Here is a 24,717-nt window from a genome sequence, read left to right as displayed (position 1 = left end):
CTCTGAGGCTGCCAGTTCTAGCAGTGGCCCACATAGGGTTGGTACCCACTACCCTTCTATCCCAAGGTGTTCTAGTAACTACCGTCTTCCCAACCCTGCTGTAGCACCCATCCACTCTAAGATGCTTCCAGAGGCCCTCAGGCAAGGTCTGCCTCGACCTGATCACATGGTGTCACTGCAGCCTCATTCCAAGGCTGCATCTGTGCACAAATGTCCAAACATGACTACCACAGGCATACTCCTCCCAGGTCAACCCTGGGCTTTGAAGGTGGCCCCTGCCATCTTGGAGACTTGACTACCTCACTGTATGCCCAGAAGGATTTCAGAAACTACCCTTAGCAATTGCACCAAACATTTTCACAGGAGCTAAGCAATACATTTACTGGCTACCTCACATGGCTTCTTTCCTTTGCAATCCTCAACCTACTCTTCCTACCCTGGTTTAGCTCCCTGGGCAGGGTCTATGCTCAGAACTCTGGCAGTGGGAGTGCATTCTGCAGCTACATGGTTGAGGAAGCTCACACAAACCTTAGAAATACGAGCACAGACAAACTTCCTGCTTCTCTGATAACCAACCTTCCAAGGCTCCAGGGGGACCAGTGAGGACTATGGCCTCACCAGGCTGACAAATCAACTCAGAATGAAAACCTCACTCCCACAAATAGGCTGGCAAGCTGCTCTATTCCTGGGTGTGCTGACTCTCAGAAGAGGGCAGGGCCTTCCTCAGGAAACTGACAGGAAATGGACTCTTCCGTGGTTCAGCAGCAATGCATGACAGAGTTATCCAGTCTGTTAGTGTTAGCAACTGATGGTCCAGATGGCCTCCACTGCTTATTCATTTGCCTCAGGTGACCCCATGCTTAAGCAGGCAGACCTGACTTTCTCACAGGCAGGCTGGACCCTATGTCCACGAGTTGCCTATATCGCTGCCATTAGGTTGTAAGCTTAATGGTTTCCTTCCATACTCTGCTGTCATAGGTGACTGCTAGAGACAGGGAGATCTCATTGTGGTAAACACCCCCCACCTTACTATTCCCACCAGAAGCTTACGCCACTAAGAGATGCCACGTGTGCCTAGTACCAACTCAGGGCCCTGGGGCTCACGTTGATGGACTGGGCCATTTCTAACTGTGGAAGCATCAAGGCAGCAAATACCTGCTCCATGAGTCACGGGAGGCTGTGGCTGTGTAACAGGCTGGTCCCGACGCCTCCCAGAGGCTGGGGGAGTATTAAGGACACTTGGGAGAAAGGCCTGGTGGCAAAACCCAGCAGGACCTTCTCTGATGCCTCCCCCATCTGAGCTGAGGTCACCCAGGAGCTCTGGGCCCAACTGCCATGCCTTAGCTTGTTTCTTTAAAACAACTCATTGAGATTTCCAATTGGAACAGAGGAAGTACAACAAAGTTACCCAGTTCCTTACCTACTGCTCAGTCCCTGAATTTTAAAACTGCCCAGAGTGGGCCAGGCTTTGGGGGAGTCTGAGGACCATCTGTGTGGGTGTCACTAAATGCTGGGATGGGTCATGGAGCAGGACACTGCTTCAGGACCTGTGAAAGGTGGAGCTGTGTGTGCCAATGCTGAAACTATTCTAGAACTGTCATGAAAACACCGAGGAGCTAGCTGATCCTTGGGACTCTACCTGCTGAGCCTGCCCCTCCCTCTCTGGGCTGAGGCCGTGTGATGATGCCGACTGCTCTCTTAACTACTGTGCATAGACACAGGACACAGAGACATGGCAATCCAGATACATCCAAAACACCTAACCAGCTCTCAATCCCCCGGAACTCCCCTCGACACGTGTCCCAGAAGAGCATGACTTACCAGTTTGTTTGGGTAGCGTAGCACCACAGGTTGGACAGGAACTCCAGGAATGAATGCACCTGCCAAGGAAAGGGCATGGTCTCACTGCTGGCAACAGGAATCGAGGTAAGGTGGAACCTAGCTGTGGTACTTTTGCTGGCCTCAGTAAACTGAGCTTTTCTGTGCCAGCCTTCCAGGTCAGTGAAGACATTCTTGGGTTCCTGGATTACTTCCTGTACCTCTGCACTGCCCATAAAGACAGGAGCTGCTGTGTGTCAGCACCAACATGAACAGACACAGATGGGAGGTGAGGGTCTCCAGTGTGCTTACAAACCCTGTGCCCATGTGTGACTAGTCTCTGACTGAGCACTGCAGAAATATCACCTGAGAGGCCCCAGGACTGCCCGCCAGTCTCCTCTACTATGTATATACTGGTTATGTATTCCCCGATAAATTGACAAGCCTGGTTTATGAAGTTCTATTCTATTTAAAAAGGCTGTTTGAGCCGGGCATTGGTGGCGCCCGCCTTTAATCCCAGCACTCGGGAGGCAGAGGCAGGCGGATCTCTGTGAGTTCGAGGCCAGCCTGGTCTACAGAGTGAGTTCCAGGACAGCCTCCAAAGCTACAGAGAAACCCTGTCTCGAAAAACCAAAAAAAAAAAAAAAAAAAAAAAAAAAGGCTGTTTGAAGGCCCACACCTCTGAAAACCAAGGTGTCAGGAGCATCCAGACACTGGGGGACAGACATCTGATGAAGCCACTGTTGCTGGCCGGGGCCCTGTGTTCTTCTGGACTAATGCAAGGTCTCATGGAAATCAGCGTGCACCAGTAGTGTGTACCCATTATGAAAGGAAGGTTCTAGAAGGAAGTTCTCTAGCTGTTTCAGACACCCCTCTATTCTTTAGTTCAGGGCCTTGGTGATGGTCTGGATTCAGGATTTCTGTACACCCCTGGAAAATCTGCACACGAAAGTTTCAGTCTCGGAAGCTGTGTGACGTGTGCATCCGAATATGCATGGCCATGGCGGCAAGTGCAGCGTGGGAGAAAGAGATGCCAGGATGGGCTGGCACCCGGCGCCTAAGCAGCAGTAGCAGCAGGGACACCCAGGGGAGGTGATGGCTCTTCCAAGACTCCAGAACGGAGGCATTAAGACCACACAGAGGCTTCACGTGTGTCACCGAGCATGGCAGCTGACTGGATGCTGGTATCTGGGGTGTGAACCATATCTGGGTACCACAGTTAGTCTTGATGGGTAACTGTGGCATACAACTCCCTTACTCCCCATGATATGTGTAGTCTTTGGGGAAGCTCTCCATGTGCCCTCTTTGTGTCTACATTCCTTCTTCTTCAGAGGAAGGCCTGCTGGCTCTGTGAAGTAAGGCTGTCAGACAGTCTCCTGGTGTTCTTTTCAAGGACAGGTAATCCCACCACTATTGAAGAGGACCGGTTCCCTGTCAAGGCTTGAGACTCCCCAGCTCCCTCATAGCTCGTTTATTCTCTTCCCATGGTCTTGGTGACATGGCCAGGTATCATTATGAGGTTCCAAATAAAACGGTTAGGGGCCTTTATAGGCCATACCCAGGGTGGGGTGGGCCATGGACTTTCTCCTACAGCTAGGCCTGTCTTGGCTACCACATACTGCCTTAGCTGCTAAGCCTATTTTAGAAAGAGCAACCCAGGACATACTGAAAGAGAATAGGAGTTCCCTTCCTTGTACTATATCTCCACCCACCAAAGTGTCTACCACTACCTGTGACAAGAAGGGAGGGTTCAGCCATGTGCACATAAGCAGAAAAAAGGATGGCCTGGTGAGATGAAGACTCTGGATTTATCATCCACACTTAAAAGACCACGGAGCTGGAAAACCTCAAAGACAGGGCAGTGTGATGCAGCCCAGAGCAGAATACTGGCAGTTGTACCCAGTCTGACCTGGTCTGTGGGAGATGGTGTGCATACCCATTGCAAAGAGTTTATGAGTCCCACCCACCTCTTAAAAAGCACTAAGAGCTATGGCAGGATCAAGGGGTAAGCCTGTTAATCCTCCCAGGGTATACAGAACTTTAACCAGGAAGAGTCAGGGGTGGACTTTGTGCCCTGTCATCACAATTCTGCTGCTAAAGCCAGGGGCTCAATCCCAATGCTGGGCTTGGGATGTGCCATGAGGGGGTGTCCAGGACGATGGGTCAGTGCTCATGCACATGGAGAGAGAGGGCTGTTCTCCTGTGGCTCTGAAACCATCCTTCAAGGCTTTGCAACAGAAGTGCAAGCTAAAGGCTTCAAGACCTCTACAGTCAGAGGGAGTTGCCAGGGCCCAGGGCACCTTGTATCTCAGAGGGTGAGGATATCTCAGCACATCAGGGCCTCACTGATCAGGACCTCAGAGCTCAGGCAAATGCTACCACCTCATGATAGCCATCGCCTTCCTAGTCTCCTCACCTCCTGCTAACGCTCCAGTTCTTGGCTCAAACACCGAGACTTTCCTGTGACTTCCAGAAATGCTCCTAAGACCTTGTCATAAAAGACAAGGAAGTTTTCTATCATCGACAGATGATATTACTTTAAAACTCATGACTGGTTTCCTCTTTTTGACAAAGAGTAAAAACAAAACCAACAGACAAACAAACAAAACACTACGTACCAGGTTTGAAGGTAATGAGGCAGGTCCTATTTGTACATGTTCCTTCTGGAAAAATCATTATCTTAAAATAGGAAAAAGATAACATTAAACCATAATACTTAAATCCAGAGTCCACAGGAGCCCACCTATCAGTGTGGGTCTTTTCCTTTTCCCCACTACTGACATAATTTTAGACTATGGTTCCTAGAGAGGGGAGGGTGGGTCTTCATGAAGCTCCCCTCGGGGCTGGGGCGGGAGGAGTGAAATGAGACACACGCACAAAGTAACAGCAGCAGCGAAGGACACCATGGCTCTCGGGCACACATACATCCCAGCAGAGAATGGACGCCAAGAGGGAAGCACTGATGAGAGGCCACACAAGGAGCAGGGACGCTGGAGCAACCGGGAAACCGTGCAGCCACCGGGCACAACTAGAGTGAAGACACTCCTGTCCCCACAAGACACGTCAACGGCTGACTCACTGGCCAAGGCAGCATATAACAAACTAAAACTCCCCATGATGAAAAGCACAGCTCATATAGCTTTCAAATCTGAGCCTTGATGGGAAGGTGATCCATTGAGGTGGGCTGGGTGGGGTCAGTGGGCGTGTCCGAAGAGCACAGGTAAGCTCCTTGGAGAGGAGGGAGCAACGTCCGTCCGTCCGTCCGTCCGTCCGTCCGTCCGTCCGTCCGTCCGTCCGTCCGTGTGTGTGTGTGTGTGTGTGTGTGTGTGTGTGGTGGGAGGCATCTGTCACACCTTGCAAGCCAAAGGCCTCCAGAGGCTGCCTGTGGGCGCAGGTACCTAAGTACCAGATCTATCGTGCTTTTCAGAACCACAGACGGGGCATCCTACAAAGCCTCCAGCTTCTGTCTGTTGGCTCAAGTGGGGGAAAAATATCTCAGACTTAAAGGGAGGGGGGGGTGGCTGGGCAAAGGCAGGCCTTATGAATGGAGAGGTAGGAGCCCAAAGAGCCCAACATCGAGCACACTCTCAGATGCACACATTCCCCAAAGACAAAGAGAACTTCAGCACCAGAGATGGACAGGGCAGGTTCTGTGGTTTCCTCTCTTTCTCCCATTCTCAAAGTGGACATCTTTTGGCAGAGCCCCAAAAGCAAGCAAGACTGTTCACCTGAGGCCACTTTCCATCCGACTGTGCTCGTCGCTTGATCTCCTCCACTGTTTTCCTTCGAGAGTCTTGGTCAGACCGGGACACGAACACAGGTCGAATGTACCTTATCAGGGCTGTAGGAGTTGAGATAGCATATCAGCATTCATAGCTTCCAACCGCAGGGTTGGAACAGAGAAGGGCCATAGTCAGCTGAAAACCCCAAACACCTACCTCCCTGGGCCATGCTGATGCCTGGAGGGTGAGGAACCTTGCAGTGAACTCCCACAACCTGTGTGCCCTGGAGGAGCAACAGTCCATAGGACCTTCAGCCAGGACACACAGGACACAATGGGAACCTGACACTACCAAAACACAGACGATCTGCTGTCACTCCATTAGCAGAACAAGGAGATTCAATAAGTACTCCTGGACCCCACTGTGGGTTGAGCTTGCATTCTTGGAATTCAGGGATGAAGCTCTAGCTCCTGGTACCTGGGAATGTGATCCTAATTGGAGATGCTTGCAGACAATCAAGTTCAGATGATATCACCCTAACTGGGCGGCCCTAATCAATGACTCATGTCCTTGTAAGAGAACAGAGGTAAGGGGAGAGAAGGCTGCAGGGCAGGGGAGGGTGTGGTGTGCCTTCAAGTCAGAGAGTACCAAGGACTGCCAGCTGCCACCTGTACTTGGTTGCCAAAGCCCTCCTCGTGGACTTCTAGCTTCCAGGGTGGTAAAAACAAGTTCTTGTTGCTATAAGAGCCCTAGAGATCACGCACAGCCCCAGAGTAATCACCACATCACTGGGTCTCTACATTTGGTCTAGGTTCAGGCAAGTGACCAAAATGTTGGGACCCCCCAAAGTAAGACCACGTTAAAGTAGGGTAGTGCTCAAAAAACTCTGAAGGGGTTTTAATATGAACTACCCTCAGGTAACTATGTTTGGAGGGAAAAAAGGAGCAGGGCCCAGGTTTTAGCTATAGGTTCTTCTTGTAAATCATTTTTGAGACTTGAAAAAACTACTTTGTGGTTCTTCCTAGGAGGTTTTCCAAAAAGCATAGAAAACGATTTTTTAAAAAGGAAGGAAGGGCCGGGTGTTGGCAGAGGCAGGTGGATCTCTGTGAGTTCGAGACCAGCCTGGTCTACCAAGCGAGTTCCAGGACAGCCTCCAAAACAATACAGAGAAACCCTGCCTTGAAAAAAACCAAAAAAAAAAAAAAGGAAGAAAGGAAGGAAGGAAGACAGACACAGACAATCCTTTCAATTTTGTAATAACCCACTGTGCCTCCATAACTCTTCGGAAGAGCCAAACACACAGGGGACAATGACCATGTCCTTTCCAGGCTTGAATTATTTTGCTGTTTTGTCATTTTAGCAGCTGTTTCATCTTTTCCTGTTGACTTCCTGATGCTGCTGAAGTGACGTAGAGAGTAATAAGGAAGAAAAATGATAGAATCTGCCCAGGATGCTGTGAGGGTGACATCACAATCCCGACCTTGTCTGCTTTCCCATAAAACTCCATCATCTTCCCAGAGGTGCTGGGGCTCACCTGGTCTTGTTGCTATTTAGTGTGTTTCACGCAAGTTTTGTGTCTATGATGGTAAAATAAGAAAACTGACTTGAATAGTGGAAGATGCCTTCCGGTCCTTTAGCAGAGGATGGACACAGGGAGGCAAGAAGGGACAAGTGATCATCTGGGAACCTGGGATGTTATCTTTGAGGGTTCCTGGGTAAACCTTCTACCATCAGACAAAATGATTCTGGACCTTGATGGACAAGGTACTCCCAAAGGCAGGAAGGGCAAGCCCACAGCACCCTGACCCCAGGCCACGCTGCGCAAATGTCTGACACAACCCTGGCAGAAGTTCCAACAGGCCTGTGATGACACTGTCTTAGCAACTCACTTCCAAACATCACTTGACTGGTTCAATGAATGAATGAATGAGTACTGACTCATTGGTTTTTGTCAACTTGCCATAAGGCAGGTGGTGATGGATGGCACACATCTTTACTGCCAGCACTCAGGAATCAGAGGCAGGCAGATTTCTGAGTTTGAGGCCAGCCTGGTCTATAGAACGAGTTCCAGGACAGCCAGGACTACACAGAGAAACCCTGTCTTGGAGAGAAAAAAATTCTTTGAAGGGACGTCTGTAGGGCATGTGGGAGTTTTCTTGATTAATGATTATGTGGGAGGGCCTAGCACACTGTTGGGGTAATATAGAACCCCTGGGTTGTATAAGAGCAAGCTGAGAAAACCATGGGGAGCAAGCTGGTAAGCAGCATTCCTCCATGGCTTCTGCCTCCAGATTCCTGTCCTGCTAACTTCCCTCAGTGAGAGACTATTACCTGAAGTGCAAGCTGAAATAAACCCTTTCCTTCCCAGGTTACTTTTGATCATGGGTGTTTTTTTAAAATCACAGCAAGAAAAGCCCTAACCCTAATTAAGATAGACACATAAAGTTGACTCACACACAGAAGGCTGATAATGCAGAGACAGAAAAAGATATGAGGTTGGTCACACTCCTGGCACTGACAGACCTAAAGAGGAAAACCCTGCAGAGTTAGGAGCTGTCTGTCAAGAGGTCAAAAAGAGGGACTGCAAGTTGGGACAAGTCGTTGCCTACCTAAGCCTGAGATAAGAACCTGAGCACACCCTGGGTTATCCAGGGGTGAAGAGGACCCGTAGCTGCATGCCAGGAAAGTACCTAACCTGGCACATTGCCTTCAAAGGAACTCTGGGTAAAGAAGCAACTGGGATGAGCTACATTTGGAACCTAATCAATATTCCTCTCCCTCTAGAGACAGGTGTTGTAATTTAACAAAGGCAGTACGTGAGAGAAAGATGCCATGCAACAGGGTTCAAGCAGAGGATTTTTTTTTAAAGTTAGGGAAAGGGATCATAAAAAGGGGAAAGGAGAGGGGGAAGGCAGGAGTAGTAGGAGAGAGCAGAGAGAGAGACAGAGACAGAGACAGAGAGAAGGAGGGAGGATGGGAGGTGGGCAGGGCTCCTTTAAAAGGGAACATAGTGAATATGCACAGGTGCTGCTCTTATCGGCTGGAGCTGAGGGTGCATCCTGTCAGAACCCCTGTACAGAACAGATGCCTGAATGGGTCTTGATGCTCTAGCCAGGGCTCAAATGATCCTCCTGCCTCAGCTTCTCCAGTGCTGGTACTACAGGCACACATGGCTATACTGAATAATGAACAATTCTGGTAAACCTTCGGCCACCATTCACTCTGTGGACTATCTATAAATGACCAGGAAATGCACAAGCTACAGAAGGAACCTCTGTACACAGTGACAATATCTCTATAAAGCCCAACCACCTCCTGGTGCCTTGCCAGGGGCCACATGCACTGATGGTGAGGGCTTGTGACACTTTCAGGGTCATCAAGGTAAACTGCACATCTACCTTCCAAAAAATTCTTGGAATTCAACCCAACTTTGCAGGCATGTAGAGTATTATCCTTTATTTGACGATCTGACTGATAAATCTGCAGCCTATGACCCAAATAGCTCAGTTTCCCTCCAGGAGCCCTCGTCAAGAAGGGGAGTGACCACACTCTCTCAGAGGTGTTTCGTAACCAACGTCCCTACACTGGCCAGCTCATTTCTGTCTGCAGGATTGGTCATACCACTCATGGGCACAGGGCTACATACAGCCCCTCCTTCTGCCTTCCTGATTGGCGCCTCTGCAAGGTCCCCGCTATCTCGATCAGGGGACTGAGACAGATGTTTGACAGAGATGAGACACTGTCATCTAGTACTCTGTACAAACAGCAAACCCTTAGCCTAGCCCTAATCTAGTCTCTTCACCTCCATATAAGCCAACTTTGTACCAGCACCTGTGGATGGAGGGAATTCATCCAGAGTCCACAAGCCTTAGAGAACACTTAGCTCAGGATACTGACCACTGTGTTGCCTGAACCCACAGTGAAAAATCACATTTCCCATGGAAAGGAATGACCACACCTCTCAGGTGGGAAGCACGTGGGCTGTGGCGGCCATGTTGGCAGTGGACTTAGCCACAGCCAGGTGCCTCTGAAAAGTCACAGGTGTTGAGGAAGGGGGCTGTTGATCTGGGGCTGGGGCTTTTGCTGCCATCTGCTGAGGTTCTAGCCTCCGTGGTCACCTGCTTCCCCTTGGCCATGAGCCATTTCTTCAATGTTTCCATATGCAATGGGGAGAATGCCTGCTCACCAGCAAAAGGAGGAGAGGAAGGTGAGGACATACCCTTAATGCAAACATACCCAAAAGCTCTAGTGCCCTTAGGTAGCTGTGACAAGCATTTCTTCATAATCTGGCTAAGTGTCAGCAGGCTGCTTCTATGCTTTAGCTTAGGGTAGACAGCTGGGTCAGAAGGGTCAGTGCTGGACAGTCCAGAGTGATGGCCCAATCCTTTCTTCTAGCCATCTCCCAGGCAAATAGACCTCAAGATTTCAGAGGTCTCTCACAGAGCAGAAGTCTTGTATGTATAGAGATTGGGCTGCCACATACACTGAACAGCTAGTTTTATGACAACCTGACACAAGCTCAAGCCATTTGTGGAGAGGGTACCTCAATGACAAATGCCACCACTAAACTGGCCTCTGGATCAGTCTATGATGTATTTTTTAATTAAAGATTGATGTGGGAGGGCCCAATCCACTTTTGAGTGGGGCTACCCTTGGACAGGTGCTTCTGGGGTGTATAAAAAACAAATCAAGCTGAGCAATGCATGAAAATCTTGCCAGTAAGCAGTACCCCTTCATGGTCAGATGGGGAAAGACTTCTGTACATGTTTCTCTTATTGGTTGATGAGTAAAACACTGTTGGCCAATAGGGGAGCAAGATAGGCGGGACTAGAAGGCAAGGAGAATTCTGGGAAATGTAGTAAAGAGAAGTCGCCATGTGATCCAGACAGGAAGTGACATAGCAGGCAGTAACAGTATATAAGTAAGAACAAACAGGAAATCACTCTCTCTTCTCTGCAGAGACACTGAGCAGACGTGATATAGACCCCAAAGGATAAGAGGCCCAGACCTTTTCTCTGGTAAGATAAAGCCAGGTGGAAACACATGGATTATTAGAAAGTGCGTGAATAATTAAGCCTGAGCAAGCCAATAAGTAGCCCAAGTTGCCAGCCAACAGCTTATAACTAATATAGTGTCTGTGTGTTTCTCTGGGGCAGAGAAGGGCAGTGGGATCTAGCCGGGAGTTACAATGGTCTCTGCTTCAGTTCTCTGCTTGAGTTTCTGTCCTGACTTCCCTTAGAGATATGCTGTGATGTTTAACTGTAAGCTGAAATAAAGCCTCTCTCCTCCAACTGCTTCTGGTTACAGGGTTTCATCACAGCAACGACAACCTTAACTAAGACACCAGGAGGCCCCTCTGCTCTCAGATGACACTGCCAGGGCCCACACAGTCTGGGAGACACAAAAGTATGCTTCGTAGTGTAAATGAGACTGCTGAGGGGCCATATTCACGAGACCCACGGAGCCACCCTAGAAAATTCGCTCACAGGCAGAGTGCCCAGGCACCAGGGCGAGGCTTCAGAACATAGAACATAGCCTTTCGGCCAATTCCGTGTCTCTTCTTACTTGGGGATATGCATTCACCATGATGTGGGTTCAAAGCTGTGGTTCTTCTGCCACAGGTATCAGGCAGAAATCTCCTCCCTCCCATTACTCTTCAGGGACACCACAGCCACCACAATCACCACAGTACCCAGTAACCACCCCCTAAACCCACGTCATCCACTGAGACGCCTGGGAACCATGAAGGAAGTCAGCCAGGGTGTGAAAAGCAATTGGATATCAACACTGTGTTCTCTCCATGTCTCAACCCTACACCCTGTAAACATGGCCTTTCAGACAAAAGGTCTATGTAGATGAAATTGTGGATCTTAAAATGAGGACATCATGGGTTATCCACTGGCATTGCTCTTAACTAAGACATACACAGAGCCGGGCGTTGGTGGCTCACGCCTTTAATCCCAGCACTCGGGAGGCAGAGGCAGGCGGATCTCTGTGAGTTCGAGGCCAGCCTGGTCTACGAGTTCCAGGACAGCCTCCAAAGCTACAGAGAAACCCTGTCTCGAAAAACCAAAAAAAAAAAAAAAAAAAAAGACATACACAGATGAGGGACAGAGGAAAGCTGGTCATGTGACCAGTCAGGTAGGACAATCTCCCATGGAGCCTCTGGAGGGATCCCCCTCACGCACACTATGAACCCCCCTTGCACACGCTATGACTCCCCCCTCACATACACTACGATCCCTCCCCTTGCTCACACTATGACCTTGGACTTCTGGTTCCTAGAATGAGATAGAAAGGCCTTGTGATGCATCAGGATACCCAGGATTTGAGATCCTATCAGCAGCCCCAAGCCTCTGCTGCTCCTGGTCTGTGGGAGTCACTGGTCCTCAGGAGTAGGCTGCCCAGAAGCTCAGGAGCCCCGAGCTGCTCTGTGATACAAGAAATGTGTGCTTACAAGACAGACCATGGTCGGACAGGCATCTCTGTGCTTGACAGTACTGGAGGATACATGTGTAGGTGCTGATAAATAAAACCCACAAAAGCTCATGCTACAGGGGGGTCACAAGGACAAACAGAGCCCAGCCAGGGCAGGTTTTGTGTCAGCATATAGCTCGAAGGGGCCTGTCACTGGGGAGGCGTCTTTCTCACTCCCAGGGGCTCACCCATTCCCAGGGGCTCATCCACTCGCGTGCTCACTCACTTCCCCAGATTGGGATGTCTCTGCTCTCCGCCTTCATCACAATGGAGGACATGGTCATGGTGACAGGGATGGCATCGAAGTAGGAGGAATGTGGTGCCAGGGTGAGGATGGCAGCCTCAGCAGGCAGGGCCTGCCGCCCCTTCACAGCCACTCGGTGGAAGCCGCCAGCAAACCACATGGTGCGCATGATGGCCTTGAGCAGGAAGTCCACGACCCTGTAAGAGATAGGCAGCATCAGGCTCCCGCCTCTACACAGGCATGCGGGGGCCTGGAGGAACGATGCTGAGGCCTTGGCAGTAGCGCAGGGCGTTGAAGGCTACTGCAGCAACCGCCCTGAGAGGAGAGCGGGTGTGCTTGACTCTGGGACACCGGTGGCCAGTGTTCTCCCACCTCATCTGACACACAACCAGAGGACTTGCCCCACCACACAGCATCCTGCAAGTGAGCACAGCTACTCAGCACTGACAGCAGCTCACACGCCAAGGTCAAAGACACCCACGCTTCAGATGTCAGCAGTTCATGCTAGCACTCAGTCGTGTACGAGCAGACAAACTACCAAAGCACGTAGGACACCATTAGAAGCTGCAGGCTAATCAGCTGAGAGCAAGGGCAGTGCCCTGCCTGGTGATCCTTCCAGACCTCCTTCCCATAGGCCACCCTGCTTTGGAGGCTGACCACGTGAGTCAGTACAGTTTCTGGAAGGACCTAGATGGACACGGATGTAGGGAAAGAAAACTGGCCTAGGCCATGCATCTTGGTTTCCCATGATGTCCTTTTTACACACATGAGAACTCAGGCACTCAAACCTGGTATTCTCCTTCCTACTCTCCCTCAACAAACCCCAGTCACTACTCAGACAACTCCCAGGCCACCCCTGCAATGACATGTAGTATGGGCAGCCCTGGGTGGCGCTTGGTTTCCAGAGGAGGCTCACTGCAGAATGCACCAGGTGACCAAAAGACACAGAAAAAAAAAAAAAAAAAGAGCTCAGAGCCCTGTTCCATGATTTTTCCCAAAGCGCTAACTTCCCCTGGAGGTTCTGTGAGAGGAGCCCCAGCAGATCTAAGTAGTGGCCAATCGCTGTTGGGCACAGAGCCCCTGGAGGAGTCACCTTGGAAAGACCTCTGCTTACCTGGAGGATCGGCAGCCCTTGTAGTTACAGTGAGACAGGGGAGGGGGCAGGTTCAAGGTTCTATTTCTAAGGATGGTGTGACCCAGGGGTATGTACTTCTCAATGCCAGCTGGGTACTTCTAGACGGACTCACAAGAAAAATGTACGAAAGTAAAACGCACAGCTCCCGAGGAGGAGGAGGAGGAGGAGGAGGAGGAGGAGGTCGCAGAGGACAGGAAACTGAAGCTGTGAGGAGGCTGTACTGGAACAGGCGCTGGTCTCGGGAGGGCAAGAGGAAGAGGGGAGATGCAAAGTGAGCACCATCAACCCCGTCTTGTTGACAACAATACCCTTCTGCCCTCACAGGGAAAGATGGAGACAGCTGGAGGCGGGGCGAGTACGGGGAGGGGGTGGGAAAAGAGCTGAGCCGAACAGATGGCCCCCGCCAGCTTACCCGTAAGGGCTGGGTGCCCCAGGCTGATGGTGTGAGTGGAGACAGACCTTGTGGGCTCAGTGTAGGTGAAGACCCTCATGGGGCTGGTATTGTCACAGGGGCAAGGAGGACAGTGAGCTCAGAGCAAGGTCGGAGGTCAAGTAAAAGTCTGGAAAGAAAGCTACAGAGACATCAAGGAGAAGAGGGATGGACCATGAGCTCAGCAGCTGCTCGGTGCTGAAGAAGACCTGGGGCTCTGGGCGCAGGCTGAGGGGAGGATTCCAAAGGGAAGCAGTTTGCTTCCACACACAGGAGCACGAGCCTCAGGACAGTAGACCTGCACCCTCCAGGAGGGCATGCACACTATATATTCAGCCAGCCAAGGGGGAACAAGCTGGTTGTCAGTAGCTCATCAAGTCTGAGTTCCTCTTGCAAATTCCTTCTGGGAAGAGAACCTGACATTCCAGAAAGGCTTCAACAACAGCAGCAAAACAAAAGAGCAGACACCCCAGGATCTGGATGCCCCAGGAGGTAAGTACTACTCCACAGTGTGGCCTGACTCTGGGGCATGGAGCACTGAGGCTGAATTTCTGCCACAAGAAAGAAACAGGGACAGTCAAACGGCAAGAGGAAGAACAAAGGCTACAGTCCAAATGCAAAGCAGAGAATGCGTGCATAAAGACTTTAAATCATGGGGTGAGGTTGTGCTTCTGCAGACAGAGGAAGTCATATTTATACCCAGGATGTGGACTCCTCTCTGAGGGTAGGGGGTTAGATACTCAGTCCTTCAATCTCACGTATTAACCTCCTAACCCAGGAACGGAGTCTCGAGGAGCCCTCAGGACCAGCAGCTGGAGGACCTTGACGGTTACCTGCCTGGCCCACCCCTGGACTTGTAGGGGCCAGTACTACCAAAAGGCAGCAGCATGATTTTCACGACACTGTACTTCGAAAGTGACTTAAAATAAGCATCCTTTGTAAAACTGTGTCATTCACCGAAAGCCTGAGATTTTTAAGGATGTCTGAATGCCACCAACTTCATCCAGAAAAAAAAAGTCGTCTTTAACATCAATCTGTTCACAACAGCTCTGCTGTGCGAACGTAACAGTCTGGGTCTGAATGAATCTGCTGTTGTAACTCAGCAGAGCCTCGACGGCTCTGTAGCCAGTTATTTTAAACCCGGCTTCTTCTTAATCCTGCGCCACTCTAAGGCTCCTTATTACTACATCTCCTTTCAGGGGTCAGAAGCATCCTCGAGAGACCAGGCCACAAATCCACTCAGTTCCCACAGGCACTGAATGAAGGTGTCCAGGGCTTCAAGAGGCACAGCAAGGCACATGACACTTTCAGCATATGCGCACATGCTCATCTACATGCACACTCTCATCTTCATTCAAAAATGTACACTCCAACAGGTGTGCACACACACACACACACTTTTACCTGTGTATGCTCATACATACACATGTCAACAAATACAAATACACGTACTCCAGTACCTCCACACATATCCATTCTCTCATCTAAATGCACACTCCAAAAGACACACACACATGCATGTGTGTACATTCATCTATGTGCATGCTTCACATACACACACTCATATACATGCATGCACACGTACCACTATACACATATATGCTCAGGCATACACACATTGCTCTCTCGCACACAGAATGACATGTACCCTGAGCTGACAAAGACATACCAAACTCGAAGGAAACCGTGGCTGTGTAAGAAATCTCAGCCTCTCTCTCACTCACTCCCTCACTCACTCACTCACTCGCCCACTCACTCACATGAAACAGTACTTGCATCACGTTTGTGCAGTGAAGGAAGCTGTTGTGAACAGACTGAGTGACTTGGACACAGGGACAGAGCTGTTGCAAACAGTCTGTTGTGGTTATGGCCCTTTGTAGCTTGCTGAAGCCCATGGAGTGTGTGGGCACATAGGAGAGTCTCAGAGGAGCATGGAGGCCAGGAACACAGCCCGGGTCAGTCACTGTGAAGATGGTCCTGCTGCTCAGAGACTCCGAACTGGTGTGGGGAAGAATCAGGAGGCATGTAAAACAACAGCAGAACTTTAAATCCACCCAAGCCTGCTTCCCAGTGGAACTACTGCACTCAGGAAGTTCAAAGGCAGGATGATCTGGTTTGGTCTAGATTTGCAGTGCTTGGTTTTATTTCATGCCAGTTTCATATGTTATGGGTTTTTTTTTTTACGCTTTTAAAGGATGTCACGATAAAGCATGCTGTTCTAAGAGGATTATGAAATCTCAGACAAATGAAGAACGGAGAGCAAGCAACAACTTCACAGAGGACTGGCCTCACTCAACGCCCACACTGGATGAGGATCAGCACCTGATGATCTGACACCCAGAGAGACGAAGTTTAGACGAGGTTCTCTCTTGCCTCTCTCCTGAACAAACATCCTGTGCATCAAAGAAAAGAAAGGCTGGAGGGTCCAGGTGCATACAGCCCGCAGAGCACCAGATAGTGACATTTTAGGCTTTGGGGCCACAGAGTCCCTTGCACCCACACAATTCAGCTCCCTGAAAAAGTAGCCCCGGGGGTGGCCATGTTCCGGGAAAAGGTTACTTGCACAGCAGCCAAGCTGGCCTGTAGGCCTTTCTGCCAGTATCTCCAGCAAGAATTTGTCTTTCTGAGCTAGTGAAGGGAGCTCTAGAGATAACAGCAGAGCACTCTCAGAGTGCTGGCTAAGGCACCTGTGACAGGTAGAAAGACACAAGAAACACGTAAAGTGTCTACAGCATTGGCTGTGTTCAAAATATGTGCATCTCCAGACAGCTGAGGTTCATTCATATCTAATACTTAAAGGCAAGAGCCAGTTTGGGTCTAAGAAAGACTCAGCCTACAGTGACAGTGTCCAACACTCAGGAAGCCTGGACTGGATCAAGGTCCTCACTAGGGCAGGACTGTCTGGATCCAGCTAGTCAGAGCTTCAGCTTTGTCAAGTTTGGTCAGAAAGTGGTTATCAGATCACTGGACTTAAAAGAGTGCAGGCTTGTCTACTTTCAGTGACCCAGGTGGACAAGGTGTGTCAACTGTGACCTGCCACTCAAAAGGTGGAAGATATGCTCCCTCCCCTGACCACAGCACCCATTCTGTGGGGGTTGAGGCAGGGACCCATGTCACTGTGGTGCTGGGCCAACTTAGCCCAAGAGCTATCCACGCAGAATACATTCCCCAACTCCCACCAGCAGATCTAGAATTGGGTGAAGGTGGCCTGGGAGCTCTGGTTTTAGTCTTCAGGCCATCAAGAGACGGAAGAGATTTTAGAATACAGGAGGCCATGGTGGTGGGGGCATCTCTGCGCTCTGGGACATGGGTACAGCAGCTCCATGACCCATAGAGCCCCAAAGATGAAGCCTAAAAATACCAGAGGAAGAGACAGGCAGGGGACAAGCTAGTTTCAAACAAAGCAGCGAGAAGACAGCACTGGTCCCTGGTGAACAGGTCCCAGTAATAAAGTCAGGCTTAGAAAGAGAGAGACAGGTCCACACTGACTGAGCAGTAACACTGTGACATCGAATATCTCATGCACACACACACACACACACACACACACACACGCACGCACGCACGCACGCACGCACGCACGCACGCACGCACGCACGCACACAGACACATGTCAGTCAAAAGAGCTACTTACTTCCTCCACAAGGCCATGGGCTGCTCTGGCTCCTTATCAGGCGGTCCCAGGGAGGCCACGAGTGCAAGGGGCCAGGCCAGCAGCATCATGAAAGCAGCAAACAGGAGCCGGATGGGGAACAGCGTTAACGTCATAAAAGCCACCTGGAAGACAGGTGTTACTTTTTAAGCACTCCTGTTTGAGAACGTGTTGGAGCTGTCTGCAGCTTGGGGTCCTGCAGAGCCGGGTCCCAGCTAGCAAGTACACTGCCATCACTGTGGCCCCATCCTCCCGCTCCCGACTAAAGGCACTTGGGATATCTTGGGAACAACAAGGCACAGCTTGATTGGCACACTCATGATGGGGGATGGTCTTCTGTATACATGTTTCTCTTATTGGTTGACAAAACACTGATTGGCCAGTAGTGGCAGGAAGACAGGCAGGGCTAGGAGACAAGGAGGATGCTGGGGAGAGAGAGGCAGAGAGGCTGGGAGATGCCATGCTGCCGAAGAACTAACATGCCGGATTAGGGGTGAGCCACAGCCTGTGGCAATACACAGATTAATAGAAATGGGTTAATAATTAAGACAGAGCTAGCCAATAAGAAGACTGAGGCACTGGCCAACAGTTTTATAATTAATATAGCGTCCACGTGTTTATTTGGGGCTAAGCGGCTGTGGGAACAGACGGGACGGAAACTTCCATCATCAAATGGCAGTCAACGTGGGGCATGTACCCATGACCCCGAGATTAAGAGCTGTGGGGCAGAAACCTCCATCATCACCCTCATCTCTACTCTGACACTATATCCCACAGAGGAACTGGCACCCAAAGCTGGAGCCAGACTTCCAGGCCTTGCTCAACAAATAATCATCATACCTTCCCACCTCTCCCTGAAATCATTTAGGTGGGGCTGGGGAGATATGTCAGTCTATAGAGTGCTTTCTGTAAGAAGCTGAGGACCTGAATTCAACCCCAGAACACAAGTAAGAAAGCCAGGTGTGGTAGCACAATTGTAAGATCCTAGCACTTGGGATTGCTGGGACCCTGGGGCTGGCTCACTGGCCGGCCAGCCTAGCCTACTCGGTGAGTTCCAGACCAGTAAGAAACCCTGTCTCAAAGCAAGGCAGATGGTGCCTAGGGAATCCCCATCTGAGACTCACCTCTGTGTTCGACACGCACATGTGCACATACACAAATTGTTGATGTGCACAGAGATAGCACTTGCAGTCTTAAATATTGGTGAGGGAGCTGAGAGGAGTCGCAAGACAAGAGAGCAGAGGAATAAGGACAGCTCTCCAGGTTGGCAGGAGAGCCAGAGCCCAAGGGAGGTACGGCTCACTAAGCAGTGCTCACCTCGGAGCAGCAGGAGGCTACAGGACCAGGCGGCTGCCTGTTGCTCTGCATTTGGAAGACATGTGGTGGGCAGTTCAGCTCTGTGGGGCAGAGCCAAATGCTGCATTAATGGAAGACATTTTTCACAGCCCCGGCAATCAGTGTGGGCTTGACACTGAGGATGAATCCACACTCACACCTTTTAAAGGCCCAACAGTCACTTGTGGCCCAAGGGCAGGGCAAGATCCAGGTACCAACGTCTACTCTAACACAGAGTTCCTTCCCTGGGACAATAATTACATAGGACATCTCGTAGTGATGACCTCCCCTGTCCCACAGAAGCCTGTAAGAATATCATCAACCACCCTGCCTACCTCTGTTGGGACATGATACTGGTTCTTTGCAACAAGCTAAAGATCCGTGATTCCTCCAATGTCAGATTCCTGCTCACAATACTAGGAAATAACACGCTGGGACTTGCCTTAGGGGTGCCGGGAAGCCACCTGTCAGGGCTCGTGTTAGGGGTGCGGGGCTTGCTGGTAGCTGGCCTGGATCAACTCTTGACTGGTTTCCAGGGGAGACACCTGTTATCCCCGCCCCACAAACCCTGTGCTGTTCCAACTGCCCACTTCCCACTGACATCTCTGGCTACCTGGCTGCAGCTTCCAAGTCTCGAGGGTCCCAGCTTTGCAAACTCTGTTTTTCTCTGTGGTGATAATTTTGTTCTGCTATAACAAAGCTTGCCTAAAGATCAGAGAGTAGAGTTAACCACACTAGTTAGCAATAGAGACCAGGGAGTAGTGGTGCACACCTTTAATCCCAATGCTCAGGAGACAGAGGCAGATGGAACTCTGTGAGTTCAAGGCCACCCTGGGCTACACGAGACTGAATCTGTCTAAAAGAGAAACAGAGTTCACACAAAAGTGATGCCAACACTCGGGATCACACTCCTTTAATCCCAGCACTAGGGAGGTGGAGACGGGTGATATGGCTGTGCGGAGAGAGGAATATAAGGAGGGAAGAGACAGGAGAGTAGACGCAGTCAGGTTTCATAGAGACAGCAGTCAGTGTGAGGATGCAGTCTGAGGACAGGATCGCCCCTTTGGTCTGAGCGTTGGTAGAGGTAAGAACTCTAGTGACTCGATGCTCTGCGTCTCTGATCCTTCAGCTTTCACCCAGACAGTTGACTCTGAGTTTTTATCATGAAGAACAATTAGAATCCGTGCTACATTTCTCCCTGGGTTAATCTTGTTTGTTCTCCATGAGGAGTTTTCCTAGAAGCCCTTAGCAGGCTTCGCAACAATGCCAAACTTGAGAGTTGAAGAGGTAGTCTCTGCGGCACTGTTTCAACATGCGGGGTGGCTGTGTGAGCTGGGGAGGAAGCCCTCTGCACCGGGGTACTGCACAGGAGGGGAGCAGACAGCCCTCTGCACCGGGGTGCTGCACAGGAGGGGAGCAGACAGCCCTCTGCACCGGGGTGCTGCACAGGAGGGGAGCAGACAGCCCTCTGCAGCGCTGCAGTGCAGTGTGTGGGGGGGTGCATGTAGTAGGAAGGCAGCTTGCTGTGGCTGTACAGCACACTGGGGAGGGTCGAGAGGCCTCGAGTGTCAGGATCAGCTTCCTGTGTACTCTGCCTCCACCTTCACTCAGCGCTAGTTTTCCTGCTTTTGTCTGTATCCCAGGGAGCAGGGAACCCTTCCCCAGGTAAGCAAGGCAGGAGTGATGGGTGATGGGGGAAGTCCTACTGTATATATGTTCTCTTACTGGCTGATGAGTAAAACACTATTTGGCTAGTGGCCAATAGGGCAGCAAGATAGGCGGGTCTAAGAGATGAGGAGAATTCTGGGAAGTGTGGCCAGACAGTTACCATGCTGCTGGAGGAGTAACACCATGCTGGGCATTACCAGGTAAGCCACAGCCTCATGGTGATACATAGATTGATAGAAATGGGTTAATAATTAAGACAGAGCTAGTCAATGAGAAGCCCTGGTCATCGGCCAACAGCTTTATAACTAATATAGCATCTGAGTGTTCATTTGGGGCTGACGAGGCTGTGGGACCCGGCTGGCGGGAAAGAGTGTTCGTAACAGAAGGGGCCTGCCACAGTCCTAGAACCTTCTAGAACTTACTACTGTACCTTCTGCCCACATCTCCTGACATCTCCACAGGCTACCAAATTCATGCAGACTCAGCCTATCCACTGGTCTCTACTTCATCAGTGGCCACCCTCGTTCAAACTGATCTGAACAGACCAGGGGACCACAGACATAAGAGAGGCCAAGGTTTCTGAGTCCCAACAAAGGAAACAGCTAGCCAGGAGGCTATGGCACCAGAGTAGCTGAATCTGGAGGTGACTGTATGGAATGTAGGAAGGAGAAGCAAAGCTCTAGGCAGCTACAAGAAACATTCTTAGAAAAGCAGGCTACACTGAAGAGCAACAGAGCATCCGACAACTTTCCAGACACCTTGCCTTCCAGGTGTGGGCGGCCACTGCCAGGACAGGGCTTGTCTCTCTACCAAAGCCACACGGTACCCTTTGTTGCTGCAGCTTATAAGATAGAGAGCTCTGTCTCTATCGTGAACAGAGTGTGCTAGAGATGCTGGGAGTGAGACAGGAGTCCACTCTCCACAGCCACGAGGCCCCAGTGCCATGCTGGATGTCATGTAATGCGCGTGGAAAGGCCTGCGGAGTCCATTTTACCAAAACCACATGCAGAATATCTGTCCACCACAGGAAGTGAGGTAGCACGTGGCAGACTGGATACCCTGCAGGACCTGGCCAGGGAAGAGCTGGTCAAGAGTATGAATGAAGGGACAGACTGGTACAGGCTACAGGACAGACAAAAGAGGAGAGAGGTGACAGTAAAGGACTCATCTATGCAGACGGTGACAACGGGGCTGGCTCAAGGTTGCAAACTCCAAGAAAATTCCATGAACACAGAAGGTGTAGACCACCGACGCTGGGACCCACAGCCCCACCTCCCTGAGTCCAGCTGTGGGGAGTGAAGACTACGTCACTATAAGAAGCCACACACCACTCTCAAAGGTGCCAGGCCAAGCAAACTATGTGGTTATCTTGCCCGTGAAACAGAAGTGGGTATTTGCACCACAGTTCAGTAAGGAATTACACTGGCTTGGGGCTGTGTTAACTTCAATTGCCCCCTGAAGGTTGATTACAACAAACCAACCAATTAAGAGACATATAGTCTAGACGGATAGGCACTGGTATACACACACAGTCCTTCCATCACAGGACACAGTCTGAATTAGATTTTGAGGGACCCATTAGGAGGTCTCATTCTGGCTCCTTAGAAAAATCAACCAATGGTCACAGTAAGACACTCTCATGAGCAGTCGTTCCTGGAAGGTTGTTTGAAAACTCCCACCTTTGTCTAGGACTTAGATATAGGCCAATCCAGGTTGCTGGCCAAGGTCCCATTCTGTCCCTGCCCTAGGCTGGTACCACAATGACCCAGAACTACTGGCAGAGGGTGTCCCTGCACTCCGGTGGTGGTCATTCTCTCTGCCTCACTGTCCAGTCTTTGGGCAAAGCCCCTTCCACACACTCAGTCTCCAAAGTCCCAGAGCTTTGACCATCTCCAGACTTGAGAGTCAGTCTCTCAGTCTCCCTCTCTCTCTGTCTCTCTCTCTCCTCTCTCTCTCTCTCTGTCTCTCTGTCTCTCTGTCTCTGTCTCTCTGTCTCTCTGTCTCTCTGTCTCTCTGTCTCTCTCTCTCTCTCTCTCTCTCTCTCTCTCTCTCTCTCTCTCCCTACCAGGGATGTGCCAGGTCTATTAAGGGGTCACTATCCACCTGAGAGGGCAACTTCTGTGACCCCAAAGCCTGAAGGTCCTAGGGCAAGTGAGCACCCAGTACTTTATGCTACACGGGTCCATGCGGAAGGTGATGCGGGCCTTGTATGCTCAGTGGGATACGGGTAAGTTCTGTACCCTGGGGAGACGTACTCCTCCATCCATCATGGAGACAGTCTGAGGCTGCCAACTTTATTGTTGCTGGTGGCAGCAGAGCTGGATGCCACCCCAGGAGCACCACTGGGGGACAGGTGAGTCTGGATTCTCTGTGGGACGGCTGAGGGTGGAGCTTCAAGTCGCACAAAGCACCAAGGGCAGATCCGAGGCAACAAGCATAGGGACGGGGAAACAAACAGAGATGGCTCTGCAGCTGCCTGGATGACTTCAGCATTTGGGGCAAGCATAGCTCAAGGGTGGCAGAGATGGCCACCTGGAGGAGTCCCTGACAGGTGCGGCTGTCTGGAGGACACAGAAACTGGATGGGGTGCTTGATACAACACAGCCAGCAACTTAGCTGGGACCACAACAATGAACCAACCACACCAACAAACCCAACATCCACACACGCTCAGTCTACGTCAGGGCATGTGGAACTGTAAAATTAACCAACAGGGGTGTAACCATCACACTCAAAGCAGCCACCAGAGCACCTGATGCTACAGACCCGCTACCAGCTCCTGAGGGGACGGATCAAAAGCCATCAGTCCACACGTCACTTCCTCATTCAGAAATTCAGGGTAGGAGCTAGGGGATTGGATGGAATGGTATACAAAATGAAGGGCTGCTGGGGCCACAGAGAGCAGCCTGAGCGCAATACACAAAGAACTGTCCTAAACCCTTAACCAACCCAGAGGGAAACAGAGATGGGGCAGCTGACCACGTATCCTCACGCCACAGGACCAGCTTGCCCGCCTGCAGAGGACTGAGAAAATCTTACCAGGGAGGCAGTGTTGTACTTCAAACCAAAGGGGGGAAAATGAGAGGAAAATGGCCAGACACTGGAGCAAGGTGGCAGCTGATCAGAGCCCAAGGCCAAGGTTCCGTTAGCAATAGGAGAAACCTCCTCGGGACACAACAGACATCAGGGCCTGGAACCCCTGCCCTTCTCAGGATGCACATGATCTCTGATATACGGTGGCTCTCACACAGGGACAGTACTACCACAAAGACATCACCCTGGACCTCCTGACACCCGTGGTCACCATCATGGTGGCTGAGTGTGCACTCCTCCCAGCTTCCTCTCTCTAGGGTACAGCTGCCCTGCTGGGACAAACAGCCATGGCTGTCTTTCTCTCTCACCAGCCCCTTCTGATCTTGCCTATAAAAACATACTCAAAATGCAGCCCATGAGGGACCCCTGGCTCTTGGGTTTGGGACAGGAAGGGTGGAAATAAAACTACAAATGCCACATGTCCCTGGTCTGTATGACCACAGGATGAGAAGTAATGGGTGAAACATTCAGTACCAAGTGACGGGAGCCAGAAGCAGGAGCCTAGGCCAGAGCCCTGATGTAAGCAAAGTCATCCCTAAAAGGACTTGAGTCTAGACAGGAAGGCAGGTATGGTTCCTGTACGTTCCAAAAAGCTATTCTGATAGGCAACAAGAATCTGAAGGTATGGCAATGGACTTCCCAAATGGCTTAGAGATGAGAGGCAAAAACTACAGGGATGCCTCCAGGGCACTGAGACATCTGGGAAAATTAGTCCTGGGGTCAACTGTGAGCTAACACCCCAAACCGGGAACTAATGACCAAAGTGTAGAGCAGTGTGACCACTGAAGCCTACCTACAAGAGCACTGCCCCAAGCCAGACAAGAAAGACACACGCAGTTTAGCTTGTACTTTCCTTTCAGAGTACACGCAGGCTTTAAAAAGCACTATAAGTCCCACACACATCCCTCCGCTGGAACCCCAAGGCTCGTGTGCTGAAGCCCACAGCTGAAGCTCAGTACCACAAGGCCACCCAGAGTCCCAGGTGACTTCAACTACATCCAGACCAAGCCAAGAAGCACACTAGCCAACAGGCACCCCAACAGGCATACTTTAATGAGGTCCAGAGTGACTCTGTTCCGGCAGAACGTGGCTCTGAGGCAGGGAACTTTCAACAGCCATGCTCAGAACCAAGGTTCATGCCCA

At 50.7% G+C, this 24,717-nt stretch overlaps 1 protein-coding gene across 1 annotated transcript in view; it reads right to left on the bottom strand.

The window, feature by feature from the left end:
- Lpcat1 (lysophosphatidylcholine acyltransferase 1) overlaps positions 1–24,717 on the bottom strand; it is a 48,351-nt gene that overhangs the window by 12,334 nt on the left and 11,300 nt on the right. Inside the window, exons 2-6 of the mRNA XM_040757734.1 lie at positions 17,461–17,603; positions 12,244–12,458; positions 5,547–5,659; positions 4,437–4,497; positions 1,822–1,880 (exon numbers count right to left, since the gene is read on the bottom strand). Of these exons, the coding sequence (XP_040613668.1) occupies positions 1,822–1,880; positions 4,437–4,497; positions 5,547–5,659; positions 12,244–12,458; positions 17,461–17,603 (591 nt within the window). The remainder of the gene's footprint in view (positions 1–1,821; positions 1,881–4,436; positions 4,498–5,546; positions 5,660–12,243; positions 12,459–17,460; positions 17,604–24,717) is intronic.

Source organism: Mesocricetus auratus, unplaced genomic scaffold, assembly GCF_017639785.1.
Source record: "Mesocricetus auratus isolate SY011 unplaced genomic scaffold, BCM_Maur_2.0 Super-Scaffold_100015, whole genome shotgun sequence".
Taxonomy (NCBI): Eukaryota; Metazoa; Chordata; class Mammalia; order Rodentia; family Cricetidae; genus Mesocricetus; species Mesocricetus auratus.
This window is presented reverse-complemented; position numbering and strand designations above follow the sequence as displayed.